At 39.9% G+C, this 26,066-nt stretch overlaps 1 protein-coding gene across 3 annotated transcripts in view; it reads left to right on the top strand.

The window, feature by feature from the left end:
* The window catches only part of slco4a1 (solute carrier organic anion transporter family, member 4A1), a 50,300-nt gene extending 29,470 nt beyond the window's left edge, over positions 1-20,830 (top strand). For all 3 annotated transcript variants that reach the window (XM_033628594.2, XM_033628596.2, XM_033628595.2), the window contains exons 4-12: positions 1,281-1,402; positions 1,593-1,704; positions 3,665-3,819; positions 6,350-6,620; positions 8,082-8,244; positions 12,218-12,393; positions 14,528-14,592; positions 14,715-14,863; positions 16,589-20,830. In XM_033628594.2, the coding sequence (XP_033484485.1) occupies positions 1,281-1,402; positions 1,593-1,704; positions 3,665-3,819; positions 6,350-6,620; positions 8,082-8,244; positions 12,218-12,393; positions 14,528-14,592; positions 14,715-14,863; positions 16,589-16,759 (1,384 nt within the window). In that variant the 3' untranslated portion in view covers positions 16,760-20,830. The remainder of the gene's footprint in view (positions 1-1,280; positions 1,403-1,592; positions 1,705-3,664; positions 3,820-6,349; positions 6,621-8,081; positions 8,245-12,217; positions 12,394-14,527; positions 14,593-14,714; positions 14,864-16,588) is intronic.
* The last annotated feature ends 5,236 nt before the right edge of the window (positions 20,831-26,066 follow it).

Genomic DNA, 26,066 nt, shown 5'->3' with positions numbered 1-26,066 from the left:
TTTGACTCTTTGCCCACAGTTTTTCACAAAGTCACCATTTTTGCTTGTTAACAAATGAGCATTTCAAGGATGCTCCCTTAATGCCCAATCATGGTCCTATCACCTGTTACCAATCAACCTGTTTAACTGTGGAATGTTCCTAACAGGTGTTTTTTAAGTATTCCCCAACTTTACTAGTGTTTTGTTGCCTCTGTCTCAACTTTTTTGGAATGTGTTGCAGGCATCAAATTCAGAACAAGTGTTTATTCACAAAAAAGCAGAGTTTATCACTTTGATCATTGAATATCTTGTCTTTGTTCTGTATTTAATTGAATTTAGGTTAAAAAAAAGATTTGCAAATCATTGCATTATGGTTTTTTTTTTCATTTTACACAGCATCTTACTATTTTAGAACTGGGACTGCAAACTAGAAAACACTAGAATATAGAATAGAACAAACAAGTATAATAGAAAAGACTGTACTTTAACAGACTTGAAGTATTTAAAGTAGAATAGAATAGAATATACATTTCCCACCATAGAGACAAAACATGGTTAAGCCCCGCCCACACCAGAGAGGAAACCAGATTATCCCTCTCCATTGACCTTATTTTGCATAAAGGTACCACATGTCACCTCCATCTGCTAGCAAATAACAAAAAATGCCTAAAAGCTGCTGTGCAGTGGGATGCACTACCAACAGGGGGAAGAACCAAGAACAAACGTTTTATTAGCTGCCAAACCAAAAAACTGAGCCTTAGAGAAGACAGACAGTCAATATGATGTTGGGCGTCAGCAGGAAAAATAGGTAAACTGTGGGATCCTGACACCAATAAATAAGTTACAGTTGCTAATTTGGCCTGACAAACTGTGGAGGCTGAAGCTAATTAAGCTATGCAAGGTCTGGTTTTGATCTTTGTTAGGATAGATGATGATCTCACCTGCTGATTCGATCAGCTGTGTTTCACTTCTGGCCATTTAGTGGGATCATTTCCACAAGATTAGGAGGGACACTGAGAAAGACTGACAATATTGCATTTGTGACTATACCTTTTGATAAAATGACGTGATGAAATGCTTAAATCTAATGTTTTTATCAAGCTAGAAGAATTCTGTCAATCTTTCAGACCCTGGTTGCTTATTTTGGTGCTGTTTTCTTGTCTGGTGGGCATGGTTTACAGAATATGACGCATTACGCTTTTAGGATGTAATGGACAAGCATTTAGAGGTCAGTTTCAATAAATGCCTAGTGATTCATATGCTGTGTGTGGTTGTGTGTGTGTGTTTGTGTGTTGTCACAGGACAGAGATGACTCCAGAGAACCCTCTGTGGGTTGGGGCTTGGTGGATCGGCTTCCTAGCAGGAGGAGCAGCAGCTCTGCTGGTAGCATTCCCCATCCTGGGCTACCCACGACAGCTTCCAGGTACCACTCCTGTTCACTTCACACACACACACACACACACACACACAGGCCAATCTCGCTCCCCTACAGCTTTCATGTTGCAAGACAAAAAGCATAAACAATATGTATTTTAAATAGAGGTAGAAATTGGAATGGTGATAGCAAATGTCACTCACAGTCTCAGTTACACTCCCTCTGTCTCTTCCTGCAGGCTCTCAGGAGTACGTGGCCATGCGGGTGTCTGAGGCCCACCAGCTGAAGGATGGAAGCCACACCACAGCCTCAGACCCTCAGTTTGGCAAATCAGTCAAAGACATGCCAAGGTACTTTCATAAGAAGAGGACAGTAGGGAAGGTGTTTTGGATACAGTACAAATCACAGACAGACATTAAGGGTAGGAATCAACAGAGGACCCAGGACAGATGTTATCAGGATACTTCGGTCGCAATGCGATATTATTGCAATATGCAGAGTATTGTGATAAAATATATTACGATATATATCACAATTCATTACTTTTTATTCCAACTGCACATCACATGCAGGTATCACATTAACTAAATCGGTCCACATATTTACGGATCTCTGTACGCATTTGCAGATCGTTGTACACATTTACAGATCGTTGTACAGATTTACAGATCGCAATACACTTGCAAATCTGAATACAGACTTGTAGATTTTTTTTTACACATTTACATATTTGATTATGCACACACAGATTCTAAATACACATTTGCAGATTTTTATATGCATTCACAAACTTTATTACGCTTTTACAAATTATTTTACACATGTACAAATCTGATTACGCACACACAGATTGAGATACGAATTTGCAGCTATTTTGCTACCATAATGGCCCCATACTCCAGAGCCTTCCGTAACAGATACGCAGGACTTCTATTTTTGCCGGATGCCAGAGCACAACGCAACAATTCAGCACAGAGCAGATTGTGCAGGGCAGGAAGTCGTGCACAGAAACAAAATAAAACATCTGGTTAATTTTCAAAATAAAATACAGTGTTCACGGTGGATTTCCCTGCACTACTAATTCAATTCACTTTGACTCAACAATGAACTGATTAGATTTTGGTGGTCAATGGTCAAGGTCATTGTGACCTTGCGTCCGTCTCATTCTCAGGAACGCGATCTGCAGAACTTCTTGAGAGAATTTCATCATGACTGAATGACTAAAATTTGATGCTCAAAGGTCAAGGTAGCTGTGACCTCACATGTTTTTGGCTGTAACTCAAGAATTCATATGCTGATTGTGATAAAAATTTCACACATATGTCTAATAGGATAAAACAATGAAGTGATGACACTTTGGTTGCATGGTTGGTAGTGGTTAAAACTGTCACCTCACAGCAAGAGTGTTCCTGGTTCGAACCCGCGAGGGAGCCCTTCTGTGCGGAGCTTGCATGTTCTGTGTCAGCGTGGGTTTTTATCCGGGTACTCCGGCTTCCTCCCACAGTCCAAAGACATGCAGGTTAATTGATAACTCTAAATTGTCCGTAGGTGTGAATGTGAATGTGAATGTGAATGGTTGTCTGTCTCTATGTGTCAGCCCTGTGATAGTCTGGTGACCTGTCCAGGGTGTACCCTGCCTCTCACCCAATGTCAGCTGGGATAGGCTCCAGCCCCCCTGTGACCCTCAAGAGGATAAGCGGTTACGGAAATAAATGAATGACATTTTATATCCTAAAGGTTAAGGTTTTACTTGACGTTTTGTCTTGACGGATATGTGAGGACGAGTGCCATATACAAATTATACTGGCTGACGTGACATTGTGGTGGTGTTTTTTCTATCCTTTGCTCTGCACATCCTATGACTGTTTGTAAACTGGAAACCTTTATATTATGAATGAAACAGGCATGCATAACAATTATCTTTCCTGAGTAGTCCTTCCATCAACAGATTCAAAAATAAAGCAAATAAATGTCACATTCCCAGACAATCTCTTTTTAGACAGGCATGTTATGGCTGCAGATGAGTGACAGCCATGCCTCTTTTCAGTTCACAACTGTGTTTACTATGAGCTCCACATCCACAGTGTGATGTCAGCGCTGTTACACTGGGGATTATAGAGACAGAGTAAGTCGATAATCACGGCATATTATGTAACATGATGAAATATCTTTAGATCTAGTGCAGTGTTTATCTGTATTAGGAGCGTCTCCAGGCTGTTGAGATTAGAGCCGCCTGGTTTAATTAAAAAGGGAGCTAAAGTGTATTCAGTTAGTGTTGCCCCTGACTCTCCCCTCTCGTCCTCTCTCCAGGTCTGTGCTGCTCCTCTTAAAGAATCCTACCTTCCTGTTCCTGTGCATGGCTGGCGCTACTGAAGCCACCCTCATCGCTGGCATGTCCACCTTTGGCCCAAAGTTCTTGGAGTCACAGTTCAGTCTCAGTGCATCAGAGGCCGCTACATGGTTTGGTGAGTGATTACATGATGCAAAGTCCAAAGCAAACCCTAATGGCTGATCAAATGTATTTCAAAGACATCTCAGCTCAGTATATTTTATATACTTTTCATCCACGGTGAGAAATAAGACAGACTTTTGCTACTTTGGAGCTGTTGAAGACATTGAATATCTATAATTCAGCACCTTTTCACTTCATTTCAGTGTTGTCTGGTTCTGGTTCTGACTGTAACCATTATATTGAAATATCACTAACGCAGCATATTTGAAAAATGTATTTATTTTGAGGTGCATGTTTTACCATTTGTTGTTGCTTTATTTTAAATTTTAAAACCTGGTTTCCTCTGATGGCAACCAAAAGCCAAGAATAGGTTACCATCTATCAAGTCCTGGTAACAGTTAGCAGGTAACAAGCAGGTAAATGGGTAACAAAACTCCATGCAGCAATGGGTATGTTTACGTGCACACCAACATTCCTCTATTATTCTGAAAGTATTCTGATTTTGGTACAGGTCGTGTAAACAGCATATTTCCAAATTAGGCCTTCTTTTGAAAGAAGCATTTTCTGATTAAGAAGTGGGATATATGCCAACATTATTCTTTGAACATATACATAGACTCACCAGCAGTTTGTAAGACTGGAATAGAGATGCATGCCCAAAAGAAAAGCCCACATTTCTGGTTGGAATGAGAAACACTCCTACTTTTAAATATTATGAAAGACTTTGATATCAGCTGGTTTTTGGCAGTGTGCAAATATCACATTGCTGACGTTTTCTAGAAGGAATGAAAGAGGGAGGCTGTGTTTGCACAGTCAAGGAAGTCTGCCACTGGTGAAATGCTTTGACAACAACCTGGTCCAAGTGATAACCCTTCCACTTTTCCATATTTTGACATGATGAACTGCACATTAGTGCATGTGAAGTCTCCTACAGACTGTGAGATTTTAGCAATCTTACAAGTTCAGTGCAGCTACACTGTGCGACATGGATCTAATACACTTGGATACAACATCACGTTTGATGTATGCAGACTGTATGATGACAGCGCCTACTGAATTGCAGGCTACAATATACGATGCAGTAGCTTCACATACTGAGTGTGAAAGAGTGCTTCACAGGTCATTACTTCTCCAACTGTGATGCACAACATAGAGGGGCACATTATGAAATAACCTAAAGTTTTCTGGGTACTATATCCTGTGGTATTTGCTGGAATCACACATATTTCTTTTAGCACATTTTGCCTCCATAGCAAGCTGCTCTCTGCCTGTTTGTTTGGGTTTAGCACCAGTGTGTCATTTAATGCTGCATTTCTATTGGTTGGTTTGTAGATGTAGGTTGTATCAGTAGTCACACAGTGTGATGGTCATCCCAAATTTCTGACAGTCAGAATTTTATCCCAGACTGTCTTTGATCACAAGAATGTAACAACGGCCGTTCTTGAACCTCTCTCACTGTGCGACATAGGACCACCTTTTTAGAGCCACAACCAAAGATATCATCACGTTTCTTTCACATTGGTCATCTTTTGTTTGGGACAGCCTAAAATCACACTGTGTATACCAGGTTTAAATCGGACTATATATGGCTGCATGTAAACAGGAATATTAGTGGAATATTCATTTTCATTAGCTGTGTAAACAACTTTAAATATTGTCTTTTTTGAAAAAAGGGAAAAACAAAATATTTTGTGCTTAATGTCTGATGATGATCTGACATTGAAACAGAGGAAAGGGACCAGTACATGTGGAGAGTGGCTGGCAAGAGATGCAGGTGCACAAGCACCCCAGTATATCAGAGCTGATTAGGGAAGTGGGAACAGGTGTGTGTGTTTGAATGGCAAGAGAGTCTGAGGGTATCTAGTGGATGGTTTGAGAATGGCAGATCCGGGGAGTGAGAGGAGAGTACACGGCCTGAGGGAAGTAAGCAGAGGCTGGAGACAGGGACAGAGAGCCAGGTCAGGCTAAACAACCAATCAACTTCAAAGTCCATGAAAGCTCTAGGTCTTTGGTCAAGTAACCACTTGTGATGTCAAGAGCAAACTAGTGACTTTTTTCTGTTGAGAAAAGAGTCTTATGCAATGACTTATGTAACATGTACTTTTACTGAATTTACTGTCATTCTAAATGGCAGTGTATAGCCATACCTATTTTTTTATGGACTCTAAGAGATGGAAATTAAGTGAGGCTTCACATCTTAGTGTTTCACTATCTTTAAACGATGAATTCATCTCTAACTGACCAAACCATAGCATGGCTCTGTCATGAGATACAGCATCATCAGTCCAAGCTGCAGGAAAACCTGAGCAGTGTTCACATTGAAAACAATTCATCCCTTTTTGATCTGATGGTGGTGCTTAAAGAAAGGTAATCAAATACATTAGAATCCATCCTTTGGAGGCCATAAATATACTCACAACAAATTCCAAGAAATTCTGACTGTTTCAAGACTTTCAAACATTTTTTAAGGTGCATTTTCCTTCAAGGGCTTTCGAGTGGAGCTTCAGCCTGACTGCATGCTATTCTTCTCCCCTCCCCCCCAGGATACATGGTGGTACCAGCAGGTGGTGGGGGCACCTTCCTGGGCGGCTATATTGTGAAGAGGCTGAACCTGCGCTGTCGAGGCATTATCCGTTTCTGCATGATGTGTGCGATGGTCAGTCTGCTTGCCATCTTCATCTTTCTCCTCCACTGCCCCAATGTGCCCATGGCTGGTGTCACAGCACCGTACCAGTACGACCTGATGGAGAAACACCAGCTGGACCAGTACAAAGAGCTGTATGACAAGCCCAGCAAGCTGCGCCTTAGAAACAGGTGAGCAGTGTCTACGTTAGCACCTATTGTTGATTTGTCTTTTTAAATTAAAATGTGTTTTAATTTCAGTTACATATTTGGAAAAGATGCAGTAATTTTCCGTTGACTTAGATCTGATGAAACATTTAGATAGTATAAATTTCTGTGTTTATTTCTAACTATAGCCTTAACACAAAAGTCCATCTGAAAGTCACATTAATGTTACATCCACAGCCTTTTCAGGGATGCAAACAGGTGTATGGTCAAAAAAGAGAGAGCTTGTTTAAGCAAAATTCTGAATATTAAAATACACTAACAATAATTTGGAAGAAGGCTGTGTATTACAAAACAGAACAAATCCATTGAGCAACAGTGTTTCCCCTATATGCAACTAGCAACGGTGGTGCTCCGCTGCTGAAATATGACCACTGCTGCTGATTTATTTATTCATTTTTTTCTTAGCTCGTAAGAAACTACCGTTATATTATTTGGCGCTATGGACGCTTCATATCCAGGTCAATTCACACACTTGTGAGTAAAGCATATAAGAGTAGAGGAGAGGGCTCCGTCTTATCTCTTCATAAACTAAAGTTATATAACATAACAATATACTATTTATCGTGTTATACGGTGAAACGTTTCACCTTATAATGTGATGACTTATAAAGTTTACATGACGGCATGTCATTTCTGTCTCTACATGGTCACCTTTACAATCCTCCTCTGCTCTCTGTATCGCGCACAGCGGAGTTCGGCCCCGATGCGCACACAGACACGTGCACACACACACACACACACACACACAGGTGAGCACACAAGACCGCGGCTTGGCGCGCATTTTTCTGACTGGACTAACAACTATAAACGGCACTGTGCACACAGTCAATGGAGCGGAGCCTGTGTTGCGTTCGGGCGTTGTCAGGTAAAGAAAAAATTCCAACACTTAAATAGGCTGTAGCACAACACAGCAACATGTCGAACCGAATCTGACCCAATTTTTTTGATTTTTTTCAGCATAGACATCTGCTCATTTCGTTTGTGTTAGTGGAATTATTAATCAGACTCTTCCACGTCCATGCCAGCCCCCCCACCAAAAAAACTCCTCAGATCTACACGATTCACACAAGATACCTAAATTGATATGAAAAAAGTGAGAGTCGCACCGAAAAGCGAGCTGTTTGCATCCATGCTTTTACAATGTTGTGTTAGCTTTAGCGGTAACGTTAGCTTAAATGCAGCGTGCAGGCCTGCATATTTTGGTGGTTTGTTCCAGCTGTGTTGCTGCCTTGTACAGTAGTGACTGAGTATGAGAAATCATGAGCAAGCAAACCAAGGACAATAAATTTTAAATTTCTGCTAAATTTTATCTTTGCACTCTCTCTCTCCATTGTATTCTCTGTCTATTTCTCTCCTTTTTCCTTTCCTCTCCCACCCACCTTTCCTCCTTGTCATCTCTGTCCCTCCTTTACCTCGTGTCTGCAGCTCTTATTTAGAGGAGAACCTGACAGTGGGCTGTAATGCAGGCTGTAGTTGTGTCAGAGAGCTGTACAACCCGGTGTGCGGGGCAGACGGTGTGATGTATTACTCCCCCTGCCACGCTGGCTGCAGCTCCATCAACCACACCGAACACTCCACAGGCAAACAGGTACAGTACAAACAGTTTTCCTGTCATTTGACTCTGACTGGAGGGAAATTACGGTACACTTGATTTACTTGGATCTGAGGCAGTTTGGGCCCTTAAGAGTATTTCAAAACAAGAGCACTGAAGGAAGAAAGCAGAAAAGCCGTAAGACTGTAAATACAGGTGACTGTATATCCTCAAAATATTATGTGGTATTTCCTCCCATATATTTAAGCAGGGCTGGGCAATATATGGCCATTACATGGATATTGTGATATGAGACTAGACATTGTCTTAGTTAGTTTTTTGATGTTGTGATATCATAAGTGTTGTCTTTTCCTGCTTTTAAAGGCTGCATTACTGTATAGTGTTGTAATTGTCTGAACTTATCAGATTGCTTTATCTGTTCAATCATTTGCTTTCACCTACTTAGTCATCCACATTACTCAGGATTATTTATCAAAGATCCAATTGTGTAAATATTTTGTGAAGGCACCTGTAGTCAGCCCCACAATATCCATACTGTGGTATTTGGTCATAAATATTGTGAGGCTCCCTCTCCTGCAGAAAAAAAATCCTCTCCTCTCTGTCTCAAGACATGTTTTAAACGTCCCAACAAAAGGTGTTGACAAGCAGTGGGGCATTCAAATGAATTCAATGCAGTTATAGTCATTTATATAATCAGTGTCAGTGGTAAGTGAAAATGCAAAATTTTGCAGCAGAGGCACTCATTTGCATTACAGGCATAGTCTGAGGCATTTCAGTGCAAAATAAACAAATGGAGCACCTGTTCTTTCCAAATGATCAATCTCTTGGTACACTCACAACGTATGAGACAATATAATTTCATGATATTTTGGCTAAATGTTATTCAGCTTTACTCATCAGAGCCCTTAAGTTTGTTCAAATGCACACAAGTGTCCTTGTTATGTTAAGTCTTGTCCTGTTATAATCATATTTGGGATATAGTTGTAAAACGACCCAGAAATAACAAGCAGCAGCCCAGTGATAGATAATTATTACATCATTGCCACACAGCATTGTGGGACCCAGATTTTCTGACTCCTAATTGTACTCTGTCTCATCAGTCTGTAGACTTTATTTGTGTCCATGTTGGTCCAGTATAATGTAAGTGCAGGATGATTATTCCTCTGTCATAGCTTGGTAGGTGAATTGTGCCTTTTTATTGCATTTTCATATTTATATCCATTCTGTGTCCCAACATTGTCTCTGGCAGACTTTAAACCGTGGACACTGAGGTGAAGCAAAAACATAGGGTGCAGCAGTCGGGTCAGCTCTGTTCGTCTGTGAAGTGGTGCAGTAATATAGAGTTCAGGTGCAAAGTAGCCTAATTATTAGACTAGGAAGTGCTTACAACAAGTCAACAACCTGATCCGCCCCTATGCTCATTACACAAAGCAACAGGGGGCATGCCTGAATTGATGAGATTACATAATTGTTTCCTAAATGCTCTGTTTTACATGTATACAAAGAAGCAGTAACTGAAGTTGAGGCGTTTTGAAAAATCTCACTTTTAGTGCGTGCAGATGAGATGCTAAAATGTTATAGAAAATATCAATTTCAAAAAACATCTGCATATGTGTCAACTTTAATAAAATATGACCAGCATTCCAACTTTCTTTTGATAGTTTCCGATGTTATTTTGAGTGATGTCTAAGTTGTCACATCTGTTCCAACGTGGGCTTGGGACATCCTTACTTTTAGTTTAATTTCAGGGTGAAGATCATTACTTTTAACATAATTCTTTTTTAGTTAACTGAAACTAGCATGTGACTTGGGTTAAGGACACCCCCGGAAATATCAGTATCCTAGTTTGACTGGAAACATAACCACCTGGTTATTTATATCCCTGTAAACATGATTCTTGAAGGGTAACTTTGGTATTTTTCAACCTAGACCCTGTTTTACTAGATGTTTGTGTCTCAGTGACTACTGGGAACAAAATATTTTGAAACTCGTCCAGTATATATATAGAGAGAGAGGGCTGCAGTTGGCAGGAGCGAAACAGGCTGCTGTGTAATCACTTGGGGCAATTGCGCACTTTCAGTGTATGTCCACTAAAAAGGCTTGTGTTTGCCACAGACAGGCTCACATTATTATTGTAAATGTCAAACAGCGTTATGGAAAGTATCCTTACAGAGACAGACCTTTGTTGTAAAGAGTAAGATCCTTTTTGACCCAAAACAGCCCCAAAATTGCCATTGCCAAACCCACCAGACTCCATTTAAATAAACACTAATTTTAGTGTGTACAGAGCTGTCATATTTTCACATGTAACTGTGTAAATTAAGGGTTAATTCAACCAAACCAGAGTTGATGATTGTTGAAACAGTGGAAAGATGAGCCAAGAAGGCTTTTATAAGTTTTATCTTGTTTTTGTGGACTTAAGATAAAGTGTCTTTATGATAATTAAATTACTCTTTTTTCAAATGGAGTCTGGTGACTTTAGCAATGGTGATTTCGAGGCTGTTTCTCTCTAACAATAGAGGTCTATCTCTGTAGCGATTCCTTTCATTATGTTTTCAGACACTTAGAATAACACTGGCAACAAACAAGCACTTTTAGTTGACGTAAAGCGACGGTGTTAACATTGCAACCTGGTTTGCAGCTGCGAGCTGCACTTAAAACAGAAAAAAAAAACAAAGTAAAAAACACTAGAAACTGGACCGGTTTCAAAAAACTGTTGTTGCCATACTTACTTGGATACAAAAACCTGAGAAAATGGGGTCCAGGTTGAAAAATTCTTAAGTTGTCCTTTGAGGTGTGTTCAAACTAAATTTGCAGCGAATTTTCTTCCTGAGTTACTCGCACAAATGCAGCCGCTGGTAAGTCGGGAAACCAGACATGTAACCGGGGAAGGTAGCTCGTGTTCACCTTACTTGTTTCCTAGTAAGCTACAGCCAATAGCTGGAGTCAAGTAACAAATACATATTTTCGGAACATACCATGTAGTCTTTGTTCACTTTTCTCGAAGCCCTCTGTTTTTTGTACTGTCTTTGTACAGTACTGACACAGGGTTGTGACATCAGGAGAATCTAAACACTGATAGGCTTTCGCTACACATCAGGTGAATTTTATTTTGTTCAAGTTTTAACATTTCAGCTTGCACTGATGCATATTCACGTCTGTTTAAATCTTTGCACTGACTTTGTATTTAATCCCGCCTGTGAAAAATTCGCTTTGAGTTTGATCTGAACACATCTTACTACAGCAGCAGTGAGCTGTTAGTGAATTAACCCTGGATACCAAGAAAGTGGCAGCAGATTGCTTAGTACCATCAGTTAGGCCAGTGATGTCAGAGGCCTTCAGTGTTTTTTATATTGAACATCAACACTTACCAATGCTCTAAACATCCTCTAAACAACTTCAAGTTGGGGCCCCTGTTTCTTTGCTATTATCATTATACTTACTGATGTTATTTGGGATTGGTTAGATCTTTGTCTCTGGGTACTGGAGTTGGTCTAGTTCCTACTTTTGTGTTCTGTTTTCTGAGTCTCGCAACAAATGTTTAATTAACATTAAATATGCTGAGTCTCAGTGTGCATGACCCAGGGATCTTACAGCATTTGTTCACACTGGCACAATAAAAGATTTCCCAAAATGTCTTGTGAGAGGAAATTGCTTCATCGACTTTTCCGAGTCATGAAATTCAGATGTCAGTGTGAAAGTGGTTTCAGGAACAAACATATGCAATTGAAACTTAATATACTACAAGTTTCTCTTAAAATAATCTGATGCAATTTTGGGAAACCTTGCTGCAGAAATGTGAACATTCATGAGTTTGTTTGTTTTTTCTTAAATCTACTTCAACTCCTTAATTCTTTAACATTTATAGAGAACTGATATTAACAACATACCAGCCTCTGGATTTTTGAAAAATATTACCTGTATGTTGAATTCATGTTTTCATTTAATGATCTTGTGACCTCAGTGGCATAACTGGTTCATATGCTACACTGTGTCTGTGTATTTTTAGGTGTACACTGGATGCAGCTGTGTCATGGGGAACGTGTCCTGGGGCGAGGAGGGCTTTGCTCTGACAGGGAAGTGTGGCAGCTCCTGCCACCACATGCCAGCCTTCCTCTCCTTCCTTTTCATCATCATCTCCTTCACTTTCCTGTGTAGCATCCCAGCACTCACCGCCACGCTCAGGTGAGTGGCCACAAAGAAACCTTGGATAAAGAAAATAAATTACATCTCTGCATTATAGCTACCACTCAGTGGGACCAAACTACTTGTTGTTTTGTGTTTTGATCACATGTACACAGCTGGTGACTGCCTCTAGAAAAACCTTGACAAACACGTATCTGCCTTGGGTGCTGGGTTGCAGGGTTTTGAGAGTGGAGCGGGACTTAATAGAACAAACTACAATGTCAGCAACATTGAGAAAACGTGTCGATTTAGAACAACCTCAGTAGCAGCATCTATTTTGTCTATAATGCTCACCTTTGGTATTATTACTCCACACTGGCTCTGGCACACTGCTTGACAATGCTTGACAATAGCTTGACAACAGCGTTAGTCCCGCCCATGATGCTGATTGGATTGTTTTTATTTTAACTGAGAAACTCTTGTTTCATGTCGCGATGCCAGACAAGTCAGTAAACTCAAATAGACTGCCCAGGGATGATTTTTGCATCATGCTGGTTCCCTCATCAAACAGCCTATGAGATTTCCCACTGGATTTTGGATTATTGTCCAAAACAAGCTCTGTAGCAAACAAACATTTATGATACTTACATGTTTTGTTCCACAAGATAATCTTCACAAATTAACACCATTGTCATGATTATTGAAGTCCAAATGCAATCACCAGAAGCAAAAAAGTAACATTAGGCTATAAATAAACTAAAGTCACTACCATTACAAGACTGTAAAGCTGTGTTCAGCGCGGCGCAGCGTGATGACGTTCTGTAGTCTCATTTAGCCCCTTGTTAGCAACCGCCTTTTGTAAGACACATAGAAGCTTAAAAATTCACAAGTGGGGTGTTTACTGACATATTTTATATCGTAGCACAAAACATGAAAGTCACGTAAACTTGTGTTAACCACAGGCCTTATTTTAGGCATCTGACCAAAATCCCATTCAAAAAGTCCAATGATTTTAAAACGTGGGAACCATGAGTGGTAAAATGCTAACTCATTTCCAGGTTTAGAACTCATTCTTGGGGCACTCTGTTTGGCGAGGTGACATTTTCAAAAGTCTCGGCCCCTGTAAAAACAAACATTCTGTGGGTCCACAAAATTAGTTTAATAAAAATTACTTTCATTTATTGTCTATGGAGCAGCTCCAAACTTTATACTTGAGGACATCACAAGTTTGAGACTTATTTCTCTGGCTTTGAGAGAAAGTAGCTCGTGTTCGTAAATTTTTCATGGAAGGCTATGGAAATAAATAAAAATAGTGAAATCTGTCAGAGGGCAGCAGTCTCACAACTTGGTATGTTGTCTGTTGAATCTTGCCATAAACACACAGGCCTGAAATATACACACACACATGCACACACAGAGCCTATACATGCATTAAATGGAAAGATGTCGCAGCGAGGGGGCTGCCCCGAGCAGCTGGGGGTTCAGTGCCTTGCTTAAGGGCACCTCTCCAGCTGCCAGTCCCCCCTCCATACTTGGTCTATGGGGACTTGAACTGGCAACCCTCCAGTTCCCTTTCTAGCCACAGCAGGTAGCTGTTATCGGAGCTCTATATGCCCACTGTACACCAACTCCTCGGCACCAAAAGCAGAGAGACACAGAGCTAAAAGGGGACTCCAAATAAATGGTAATGTTGCTCTGTGTTTACAGCTTGTATCTGCTGCCTCCAAGTGGCCAAGAAATGCAGACTTTCTTGTTTAGTTTCTTCATAGGAGTAAGATTTGCAGGGTGATCTTATCTACTCTGCTGGTCAGTTGAAAAAGTCATCAAGTATGATGTTTTTTCTTGTGAAAACACTGATTGGAATCCGTGATTTTACTACTGAATGCAAAAGGGCATTGCATGCTTTGAAATAGTACACTTAAGTCCTCTTTTCTGTTATTGGGGAATGGTGCTGTGACATTGTCATGGCTGTTGATCTCTTGTAACAGCAGTTCAGTATCCCAGTAGATGGCACGGTGCCTGTGACATCAAGAGACAGAGAGTCTTATCATAACACTGTCAGGGCAAACATTTGTGCAGAAAAACAAACAACACAAACGCAGCAAAAGGAGCTGGAGAAAGTGTACTTATTTACATCGTAATGAAGTTTGAGATGCATTACGCTTGAATGTCTGACCAACTGTGTGTTCTGTAGGTGTGTGCCGGACAGCCAGAGATCCTTTGGACTAGGTATTCAATGGATTGTGGTGCGCACGCTTGGTAAGTCCACTGGATTCTTTCGCAAAGTTTATTTTTAACCTCTGAATCAATACCAGTGTGCTTTAATCTCTCCACACAGATGATTCTGATTTTGTCCGATCTGTGCTGCTGTTTACCCACAGGTGGTATTCCAGGACCCATAGCATTCGGCTCTGTGATTGACATCTCCTGCTTACTGTGGCAGGATAAGTGTGGAGAGCAGGGCTCCTGCTACCTCTATCAGAACTCAGCCATGAGCCAGTATACACTAGTAGCTGGTATTATCTATAAGGTAATAATAATAATAGCATAGTAGCAGCTCGTTCACTGCAGTCTGACATTCAATCTTCTAGAGCCTAACTTTTTTAATACTTGGAGAAGTATGCTTATGTGGCAACATATCTGTGCTTCATTTTAGACTGAATAACACTGTTAACACAGTCACCTTAGAGAATGTAAAATCACCATTGATGTGGGGTCTGTGCATGCTTAAAGAAGTAGTTCAGCCTTGTGGCCAAATTTTAGATGAGAAAATCAATACCATTCTCATGTCCGTGCATCACATAGCCAGGAGGTGATTAGCTTAGTTTAGCATGACGCGTGAATGCAGGAGTGACGGCTAGCTTGGCTTTGCCAAGTTCAAACTCTGCCCAACAACACCTTTTACAACAGCTGTGGCCAGAGGCCTTGTGTTTACAGGTTATCTGTCCATCCATCCATGTGTCCATTCACCCCGACCCATTTTTATGCCTACACGCCAGTGATAGCTGTTGCCGGTGGCATTATGTTTTCGGTCTGTCCTTACGTACACACGTGCGTCCCATGCTTGTGAACGTGATCTCTCAAGAAAGCTTCAAGAGAATTTCTTCAGATTTGACACAAATGATAACTTGGACTGAACAATGAAGTAATTAGTTTATGATCGTCATAGATCAAAGGTCGAGGTCACTTTGACCTTATCTGTCTCATTCTCATGAACGTGATATCTCAAGAACACCTTGAGGGAATTTCTTAAAAATTTACCTCAAACATTCACTTGGAATGAGGAATAAACTGATTCAAATTTGTGATCAAAGCACAAAAGTTAAAGGTCAGTATGACCTTACAAAACACGTTTTTGGCCATAACTCAATAATTCATAAGCTAATTATGGCAAAACTTTACATGAATGTCTCATAGGATAAAATATTGAAGTGAAGACATTTTAGGTCCAAAAGGTCAAAAGTCAACTTCACTGTGACATCATAATGTTCTGGCCATTACTCAGTTGTAGAAAACAAGTGTTGCACACTCTGGCTCCATATGTATTTCTTTTATTTTGATTACGTTTTGGCTTTTGGGCCTTCTTCAAGATCAAGATCAAGATCTTGATGAAGAAGATCAAGATCAAGATCAAGAAGGCCCTAAGCCTGAAATGTCATCAAAACAATAGAATATGCATATGGAGCCAGAGTGTGTGACACTTGTTTTCTACAATCAAGTCTATTGCCAGTGATCAGCACCTCATTATAATTCTTGGTATGCGTGACTGTTATATTTTTCAAAAATGGCCATTATTCAGTGTCATATATCAGGAACAGAAGGGGACACATTTGGTCAGATACTGAATTTGTGACACTGATCTTGAAATTGTACTGATTGTATAGATCCTCTGTGCCGCCTGGAGTAACATGTGTGAAGCATCCATATTTTCACAGACATTAATGTAAACTGTAAGAGAAACTTGACTGGTGCGTGGAGGCATGCAATCATGAGGTGGTAATTCTAGCTGTGAATGTGGTATCAAAGGAACAACAAAAGAGAATTTCTTCAAATTTGGCACAAACGTCCTCTTATATATTTATTAATTGTTAAACTAGTCTAAGACAGAATTTTAACATAGGCCTGTACCACTTTTGATGCTGATATGCAAGCAGAGACAGCTCCTGTAGGCCTGTTTGTGAACTCTTTTCTGTGCACCCTTTATCTTGATTTCTGACTTTCCATCTTCACTATCATCTGTGCTCCTCTTTTTTAGGTTATGGGGACAATCTTTTTCCTGTTAGCCAGCATCCTGTACCAGCCTCCTCCTGAGTCACCTCAGAGCAGCTGTGAGAGCACCGACCACGGAGTAGGAGACATGAGCGACCTGCCTGTCAAAGACCTGCCTGAAGATGGCGTCATTGTCAACCTGCATGCCAGGTTATGACGTCAGTGACCCCCCGACTGCTGAGTCTCTGTCTGTCTGACTGTGTGTGTGTGTAGGTGCTGCTTAGCGCAGTGTGTGAATGTGTGTTTGGGTGGTGATGCAGGGGTGCTTCCTTTATACCAACAGCCTTCTCTCAGCCATAATGACACCACCCTCTACGTACACATGCATGCATGCAAACGCATGCAATCACATTTAATGGACAAGATTACTGTAATACAGACACGTAAACTCAAATGGAGGATGTCTTCACACACACACACACACACACACACACACACACACACACACACACACACACACACACAACTTTCTATAATACATGATGATTCTAACATGCTGCTCTCGTGGAAGAAAATCCTGCTGTGACTACGTGTGTATATCTGAGAGTATGACTGATAGGCTGGTGCCAGGCAAGTTTTTATGTGCTAGGAAGCATTTCTACAGATATCTCAACACTATGTTGAATCAGTTCAAATGACTTTTTAGAAGGTAAGTCTGACGACATTTCTGTTTCATATTTTATGTCATTTTCCTTCAAAAGACAATGAAACAGTTGAGACCCATGTGGTATGTATTTATGTGCCGTGTGTATGAAGCATTTATGATGTGAAAAACGGTATTTATATCCATGCTCTTTTTTTCTGTTCTTTGCCCATTACTGGAAGATAGTTACACTGCTGTACTTCCCACCCAGAGATAAAGCCATGGTCTTGTATACAGTATGAGACCTTCAGGACAGTAATAACAAAGCCAAATCATTTCATATCATATGTCATATTTTAAGCCAATAGTATCTAAAGGCACTTATATTAATATAATGTGAATATATACTGGTCACAGTACAGCAGCACAAATATATTTTCAATTAGAAAAGCACATGCATATTTTTGATTGCTACTTGGACACATACAGTATACAAGAGATTTATGACCAGTAATTGGCTTGCATTAAAAGTAGTAATACAGAGACGAAAACCACCACGTTGGTGATCTATGAAATAGCTCTGAATATAAACATTGTTCTGTTTGCCAGAGTTTAGTAGAACAAGCTTTGATGCTTCTCTTCCATAGAAATTGCATAGCTGCACTTTAAAAAGAAAATAAAGGCGCTGAGAAGCTTGAAAAGTATGTGTTGGCACAATTAGGGCCTGGTCACAACAGCTTTTTAAATGGAGTAGGCATAGCTGCAACTGAAGCAGCTTCATGACCCACCCAACATACCCTTTTATGCCTCCGTGCCAGTGATAGTTGTGGCTGTTGTCCATCAGTCCATATGTCAGTATGTCCATCTGTCCCATTTTTGTGAGCCCTCACAAGCCTATCACACAAACGTTTTGAGGGGATCTCTTTAAATTTAGCACAAATGTCCACTTGGACTCAACAATGAACTGATTAGATTTTGGTGGTCAAGGTGTCTGTGACCTTGCAGCTGTCTCATTCTCATGAACCCAATATCTCAAGAACACCTTGAAGGAGTTTCCTCAAATTGGGGGAAAACGGCCGTTTGGACTCAAGAATGAACTGATCAGGATTTGGGGGTCAAAGGTCAAGGTCACTGCGATCTCACAAAACATGTTTTTGGTCATAACTCAAGAATTCATAAGATAATTATGACAAAACGTCACACAAATGTTTAGTTGAATATAATGTTAAAGTGATGACTTAGATCCAAAAGGATATTTTCACTGTGATATCATAATGTTCTGCAGAAACACTTCTCTGGCCATTACTCGATGGATGTAAACAGTAACTTGCCTGGTTTACCAAGGCATACAAGGTTGTTGTTGTTTTTTTTTGGTGGTGGTGATTTATTTTATTTTTTTGCACTTTTGCGTTTATTTGAGAGATGACAGTGGAGAAGCAGACTGAAAACGGAAAGAGAGGGAACACAGGCAGCAAAGGTCCCAAGGCTATAATTGTGCCTGAGATGTTGCAGTTACATGGTGTGCAATGTAACCACTCAGCTACCAGCGCTCCACTCGCCCACCATACCTACATGTCACTTCATGCACAGGCCTCTTTGCTCCTTGGTCTGAATGCACAAACCCTGAAGAAAATGCTAAGTTAGCATTTCACAGCTAGCTATAAAGTAGTAGGTTAAAAGAAAGGCTGTTAAGGTTAGGGTAAGGGTAATGGTTACATCTCGTTACTCATACAGTGAATCACGTCTTCTTGTATGATTAATTATAAAGTGGATTATTGCTGTGTTTTATTTGTTCACTACAACGTCGGTGAGTTTGTCTTGTACTAGTGGTGGGTGTGGTTTGTATGGACATGTCGTGGAATATGTCCACAGATCAACACGTTGCTTTCAAATGGCAAAAATGTTGCAATATAATGAATTGTTACCACTGCGAAGTAAACCAGCGCACATATTTTGCTCCACTTTGGGGAACTCTGCCATGTAAATTTGCGCCATGACTAGTCTGAGCGGGCGGAAGTTCGCTGCATAGATCAGCCTCTCATTGGGCGGAACGAGCCACCCACTGAAATCCCGCCCTACCACCGCCGGTTGTGCAGCAGTTTTCAACCGTTTTCAACATGTCCTTTACTAACTTTTGCGGTGTTTGATCATGCGGAGATGTAGCCATTTTTCTGCCATGGTTCGCGTCCTGTAGGCGATATTTTTGTGGGCGTGTTACACCAAAACCTATTTACCCCCGGCAATATTTTTGCAAGGGCACCGTTGCTGTGGCACCGCCCAGAACGATTGTGATTGGTTGAAAGAAATACAAGCAGCCGGGGCGTTTTTTCCTCCAATCTTGAAGTGAGAGTCGGCGCAGCCAGACCTTTATTTTCTTGAGAAAGGTCTGGTGAGCCAGACTACGCCATGACTAACTGAAGCTGTCTCTGCAGTGTTGACTGTAGATGGAACAGAGAAAGTCCAAAGTGGCTGAAGCTAACTTAGCTTATTAACCATGTTAAGCTAACGGCTTTTACAAAGAACCAAAGTACAAAACCTCTTTCAAAAATCCCATTGACATTTATAATGACACAAATAACTAAAAATCTAGCCATGAAAGATCTGCACTTATTTGCCTTGCCTTGCTGTGCTGCTATCTACTCATCACAATTATTCATTAAGTGACAAAATGTACACATTTGAAATGCTGGAGTGACCGTGCCTTTAAGATGGATATTATGAGAAGTAGCTTGTGAGTTGGAGCCGCCCAGGACAATGCACAATTGGCTGGACATGCAGTTTAACAAATCAGCATCGTTATTTGGAACTAATTATCACCTAGTTATTACAAATGTGCCAAAGCAGCTTTGCCTAACAACTCTTGTGTTTTATTTTTTATCATTGACCTTATTTATGCAAATTATTAATTTATAATATTTCAGCTTTGTTTTTTGTTTTTGTTTTTTTGCATTCACTGTGATGATAAAAGGAATGCTGCCCCGGCTCTCCTCCTGCCACCCTTTGTCCAATGAAACTCCTCTCCTTGTCTTTATTATTTATGTGATGTGAAACACAAGTTGACAATCTGCTATGTGTTGCCTGTATTGTTGTCATGTACTTTGCTCATGTAAGAATTGACCTTAAAGGGATAGTTCACCCCCAAATCATAATACATACATTTCCTCTTACTTGTAGTGTTATTTACTGAACTATGTCCGCCAACTATATCACTTCACAGAAGGAAGCATCTACTCATGGACGAGAGGCTGGTGCTTGTGAGATGTAAATAATGGTATCCTCCTCAACTGAGCTGTAATTCACAACTCACAACAAACTGCAATCTAGATTGATAAATAGCACTGCAGGTAAGAGGAAAAATATGTATTTGTGATTTTGGAGTTGAACTGCCCCTTTAACACCCTCCAGCTAATGTTGATGAGTTTAATCTCCATGTGAATGTGTAAATGCAGTCCTCCTAAGTGTGCTTTCAATCAATGCTGAGCTTTGAGGAACCACTCTGTAAATTGATTTATATTCCTTTTTTATTTTGTTTTTTGGTACTGTTTGATTTTTTTAAAAAAAAAGCAGTGGACTTGAAATCAATGATCTTTTTATGGAATGATTCAAAGATGTCAAGTGTTTTCTAATTACAATAGCTTAACAGTGGGTTATTGTTTGTGTGTGTCAAATCATTTTTATGGTGTGTGTGTGTGTGTGTGTGTGTGTGTGTGTGCGTGCGTGCGTGTGTGTGTTTATGTGGAGGCATATAGTCCTCATGTATATGAGTCCTCGTGACGTAAATCACTTAATGTTAGACTGAAGACTTGGGTTAAGTTTAGGGTTAGGGTTGAGTTTTGTTTAGGCAAGTAGTGGTTAGGGGTTAGTGCAGGGATAGCCTGCAGCTCCGGAGCCACATGCAGCTCTTAAGCCCCTCTCCATGGGTCCCTGTGGCTTTAAACAAAAAATATATGGAAATGGATAACAGTTATTTTTTTAAACATTTCAATACTCATACACCATTGTTGTAGGTCTAAGGTCATTCTTACATCCCTCAGTCGTACAAATGTGTAGCATACACCAAAATCAAAAAATGTCATCAGCTAAAATGTGCGTCTATGGCCTAGCGCCTTTTTCCTCTAAATTTTGCTGAACCTCAATAGCAGTGGCTAGTCTTGAATCTCCCTAGCTAGTCTAGCTGTGGATTTTCATTTTCACCACCAACGCTGCAAAGTTAAAGTGCCAAATAATCATAAATCGCCCACTGCAGAGGAGCCACCTGTTAGTTATGTTGATAGGATAATTTAGACTTTATTGTTACCTTTATAATAAGGCTTAAATATGTTTTTCAGCTCCAGACAGATTTTCATTTATTTCTTTGGTCAAACATGGCTCTTTGGATAGTAAAGGTTACCAACCCCTGAGTCAGGGTAAGTCTCCAGGAAATGAATGTACATCAATGGAATGTCCTCTGAAGTGATGGAAACATGACTGTGTGTGGGCGTCACGCTCCCAGGAAGTGCACCGAGCTTTGAAGCCCATTTTCACAGTGGCCAAACAGTGGAATTACAACTTCCGGGCCTTGCACGTGATCCCAGAAAGATTTTTTTCCCCAAAGACTTCCATTGTAAAAGACCCGTCTGTCAATCAGTTGGTAATGTTTTTGAGAGTCACAACCTCCGCCATTTGATTCGTTTTACTATCAGAATTTTATTCCTATCCTACTTCGCAGATTGCTAAGCCGGAGATAGCCAACTCCGCTGGCGGGAGTCTGAGTGCAGAAGCAGTGCCATTCAGCTGGGTAATTTCATACACAGCACTTTAACCTTTTGGGCCACTGTGCAACTTTCATAGGAATGAATGGGGCCCTGACTTCAATACTGTCTCCAGGTCTCTTTATACAGTACATCCATGATGTGAATGTGTGGGTGTTTGCGTGTGTGAGAGTGATCTTCCCGAGAACAGAAAGGGACAAATAACATCACATGATGCAGGAAAGACAACAAACAATATAAAAAGAAAGGTGAACAGGCGGCCAAGCATTGTTCAAGCCCACAAGATGTATTTAGATTGTTTGGGTTCTTTCCTTCCTTCCTTTTTTAATGAAGTGTCTAAACAAGGAGATACAAAATAAACAACATGCAGCAACTTCCTCTTAAATTTCTCTTATATCTTCCCCATTTTCTGCTCAGAGATAAAATAAGAGGACCAAACGTTCTTACCATAAAATCTGCTCTTACCCAAGGGTGCTCAATGATGAATTTCACTCTATTAGCACAGGTTACATCATCTAAACACTATATAAGGGCAGGTGTTGTACTGTGGACGAATACTCTGGCACATGCCAGAACTGGAAAGATGACACTAAAAAAAGATGATAAGAAAATGAACTTTTGCAGTGGTGAAATCAACTTACTGTCAAACAAACTTAAATAAAGTAGGTGTTTTTTTCCAGCGTGTCAGTACACAAAAATCCAGCAATGACAAAACATTTGTAATGCTGTAAATTCTGGGCCAGCAGCAGTGGTTGAGGCAGTAATCAGATTCTTTTCTGTAATAAAAGTACTAGTACTACACTGTAATCATAACTGCTGCAAAGTCAGAGCTGGGCATTTTGAGGAGAAAGAAGAAGAGCAATGGCTAATTTTGATCCAGCTGAGCTATCTGTGCTGGGAAACCCTTATGGATAAACAAACTGTGCTAAAAGCTAAGCTAAACACACGTATGGATAAGTGTTCAGAAAGGGAGGAAGAAGAATAAAAAGAAAAGAAGGAGGGCAGGATGAGGAAAAGAAAAGGTAAGAAGAGGAAGGACGCAAAAAATAAATCTATGAGGACCCAGCAGTAGAACTTTTCCAAATATATCATTAATCCTTGAAATATTGTGTTTTTCTAACCCACACAGCACAGTGTCTGAGGAGGCAAACGCATATTCAATCTGCACCATCCAGGACTTGAACTCACAGCTTTCAGGCGCCAATGGCAAGTTGTTATCAAGCTGAGCTGCCTCAATACAGAGGCGACTTCACACTGTGATACAGTCAGCCACCAGGGGGCAGCATAACAACCATACCTGTATTTACAGGCAGATTTTAAACTAATGTCAAAAATTCAGTTATCAAGACAAAATACTGAGAATTTGCATACTTCATCTAGACAACATAAACAATATCTGGAATGTCTTTTTACAAAAATTGATTGATCCATAAGTGAAAAAAAATTATCCTTAAAGATGCTCTTTTTCCATTGACTGCTAATAAATTAAAATTAGTTTGTGACTTAAAATTCTGAAATCAAGCATGCCTCATCTGTCCTGACAGCAAAATATTATTTCAAGAACACTGGTGCTTTATTCACAGAGAATAAGCAGTAGCGGTTTACAGTGAGACGTTTTGTTGCATTGTGGGCTCAATTTTTGATTATTCAAAAATCTTTGTAATGTGTTAGTGTAGGAGAGTCTGACGATGCTGTGAAGTTTGGTGTGAATTGAGTGAAAAATGTGGTAGGAGATAGGATTCATTTGTTTTATAGTTTCTGATAAAAATGCAGTAATGGCCTTTATAATTTGCAAAAGGGATAGTGAAAGTTGCAAAGCCATAGGCCATACAGGTGATTTGTCATCAATTTTCATAGTTTTGAATAAAGTATTTTAGTAAAATCAAGGAAATGTAATAAAGCATGAAAAGTAAAAGTACTCGTTGCAGAAAATAAATCAAAATAACTAAAATAATTAAAAGAAAAATGAGCAAGTCCTTATACATATCTATGAGAAGCTGGAAACATGACAAGTTTTGTTATGAAAAATAATTGCTAATTAATTTGCTGATTAATCATCTAATAGTTTCAGATGCACTTGTACATTTTTATATGGTTCGTGCGCAAAAATCCTAATTTGTAAAGTAACTGGAAAGTTATCAAATAATCATACTGAAGTAAAAAGTACAATATTTCTCTCTAAAATGTAGTGTAGTAAAAGTAGGATATGGTGCAGGATTAAAATACTCAAGTAAAGGAAAAGTACCTCAAATTTGTATTTAAGTATGGTACTTGAGTAAATATACTGAGTTACATTCCAGCGCTGGTCAGCAGAGGTATGCAGAGGAACTAAAATTACAGTGGAACAAGTATAGTAGTATTTCTTTAGCCCATTAATTTAATAATCTAATCATTATTGTGACTCTAAAACATAATCTAAATGTGATTATATGAGATTTATGCATTTTGGAAATGTTCCTAAAATACAATGCTTCCGTTTCCTTGTATTGGACAAACCATTTGAAAACTCTGAAAATGAGATCCTTTTCTCTTATCTTGGTAAGAGTCCTCTCAACCCTTTGTAAAAATTCTCTCTTACCAAAAACACCCAAAAAACTATAATAACATTGGTGAATCCTAAAAAATGATGGGTACTAACAAAGCAAGAACAAATTGTGGATACAAACAAGACGTAGGCTATGAGAGAAAATTAGTTTGTGTACCACTTCCTGCATGAGGCCCACTGTCATACAATTTAGGAAGAAGTATTTCAGGTAAATTCAAAGAGAAAATCAGGGTTCAAAAAGGTTACATTTAAACTGGACACAATATTGTATAGCCTACTTTTCTGATCAGTAATTTTATCCTACCCTTCCTTGTTCTGTTGCCTGGATCATAGCCCACCCAAATTGCCACACTATTGACTTGTGCTCCACCAGCCCGATATACTCAGAAACTGGAAAACTGGATGCAGAGGATGTGTTTCCCTGACTGCTGACAAATAAACACTCGTTAAATTCCACTCTTTCTCACAGGGTTCCTTGCTGACATGTTTTATGAAGCCTGCCTGCAACACACACAGGCTACTGAACACTGCAAGCATGCAGGCATCATTAACCACAACACACTTGAATCAGAAAATGACATAAACAAAGTAAATATTTGGCTTGAACACAGTCCAAACTGATGAGACATGACAGAGGAACAATAAAGGCTTATACTCAGGTGAACACTGATGATTTTACACAATGTGGTCTTCTCATAATCACAAGGTCATTTTAGTTTTGACTTATTTTATTTGATCAAACCTGTATATCCATACCTTACAAATAATATACTGAAAGCTGTTAGCCATGGGACAATATGATTCTCTCTTATCTCAAGTCCCTGAATTCTAATTTGCTTTATTGTACAGAAATGTACTGCATTTACTAGACAGAAGAAAATTGGGGGCTTTATCTCACAATTATGACTACTGTATCTCACAACTATGAATTACTATCTCATAATTACAAGACAACCATCTAATAATTAAGGAATCTTCTCAAAATCAGATCTTTTTAAATAATTATGAGATTTGGATCTCTTAACCATGAGATACTTAGTCATACGATACAGAAGTCACAATTATGGGAAAAGGGCTCCAATAGTGTTTTTTCTACTGGTCAGTGTAATGCACTACTGTTATTGGCGTGACAGTAGTGTTGGTCAAGGTTTACAACCGAACTATATCAGTTGAGAATGAGGGGAACAATGAACTTAGAGCATATTGCAATTCAAATGGTCTGACAGAGCACTGCACCTCTACACCTCCTCTGGGCTCCATAGGCTTTGGCCGGTGACGAGACTTTGGCCAATCATAGGCCAGAGACTTGGCTTAAACCCTTTTGCTCTTTGGGGAGAATAGGTCATTCGTGAACTTCCTCCAGCTGGTTCGGTGTTGGCTGATCTTCTCTGCTTCCTTCCAGGATGTTCTTGTTTCATTGAGTTCCGCCTCGACAGACATTTTCCAGCTGTCTCTTAGTCTTCCAGGCTTTCTTTTCCCTTGTGGGCTCCAGCTTAAGGCCTGTCTGGTTGTGTTGGAGGATGGGTTTCTCAAGGTGTGCCCGATCCAGCCCCATTTCCTGCGTTTGACTTGGGTTTCAATTTGT

This window comes from Epinephelus lanceolatus, chromosome 8 (assembly GCF_041903045.1).
Source record: "Epinephelus lanceolatus isolate andai-2023 chromosome 8, ASM4190304v1, whole genome shotgun sequence".
Taxonomy (NCBI): Eukaryota; Metazoa; Chordata; class Actinopteri; order Perciformes; family Serranidae; genus Epinephelus; species Epinephelus lanceolatus.
The sequence above is the reverse complement of the archived record's forward strand: the minus strand, read 5'-3'. Positions and strand labels throughout refer to the sequence as shown.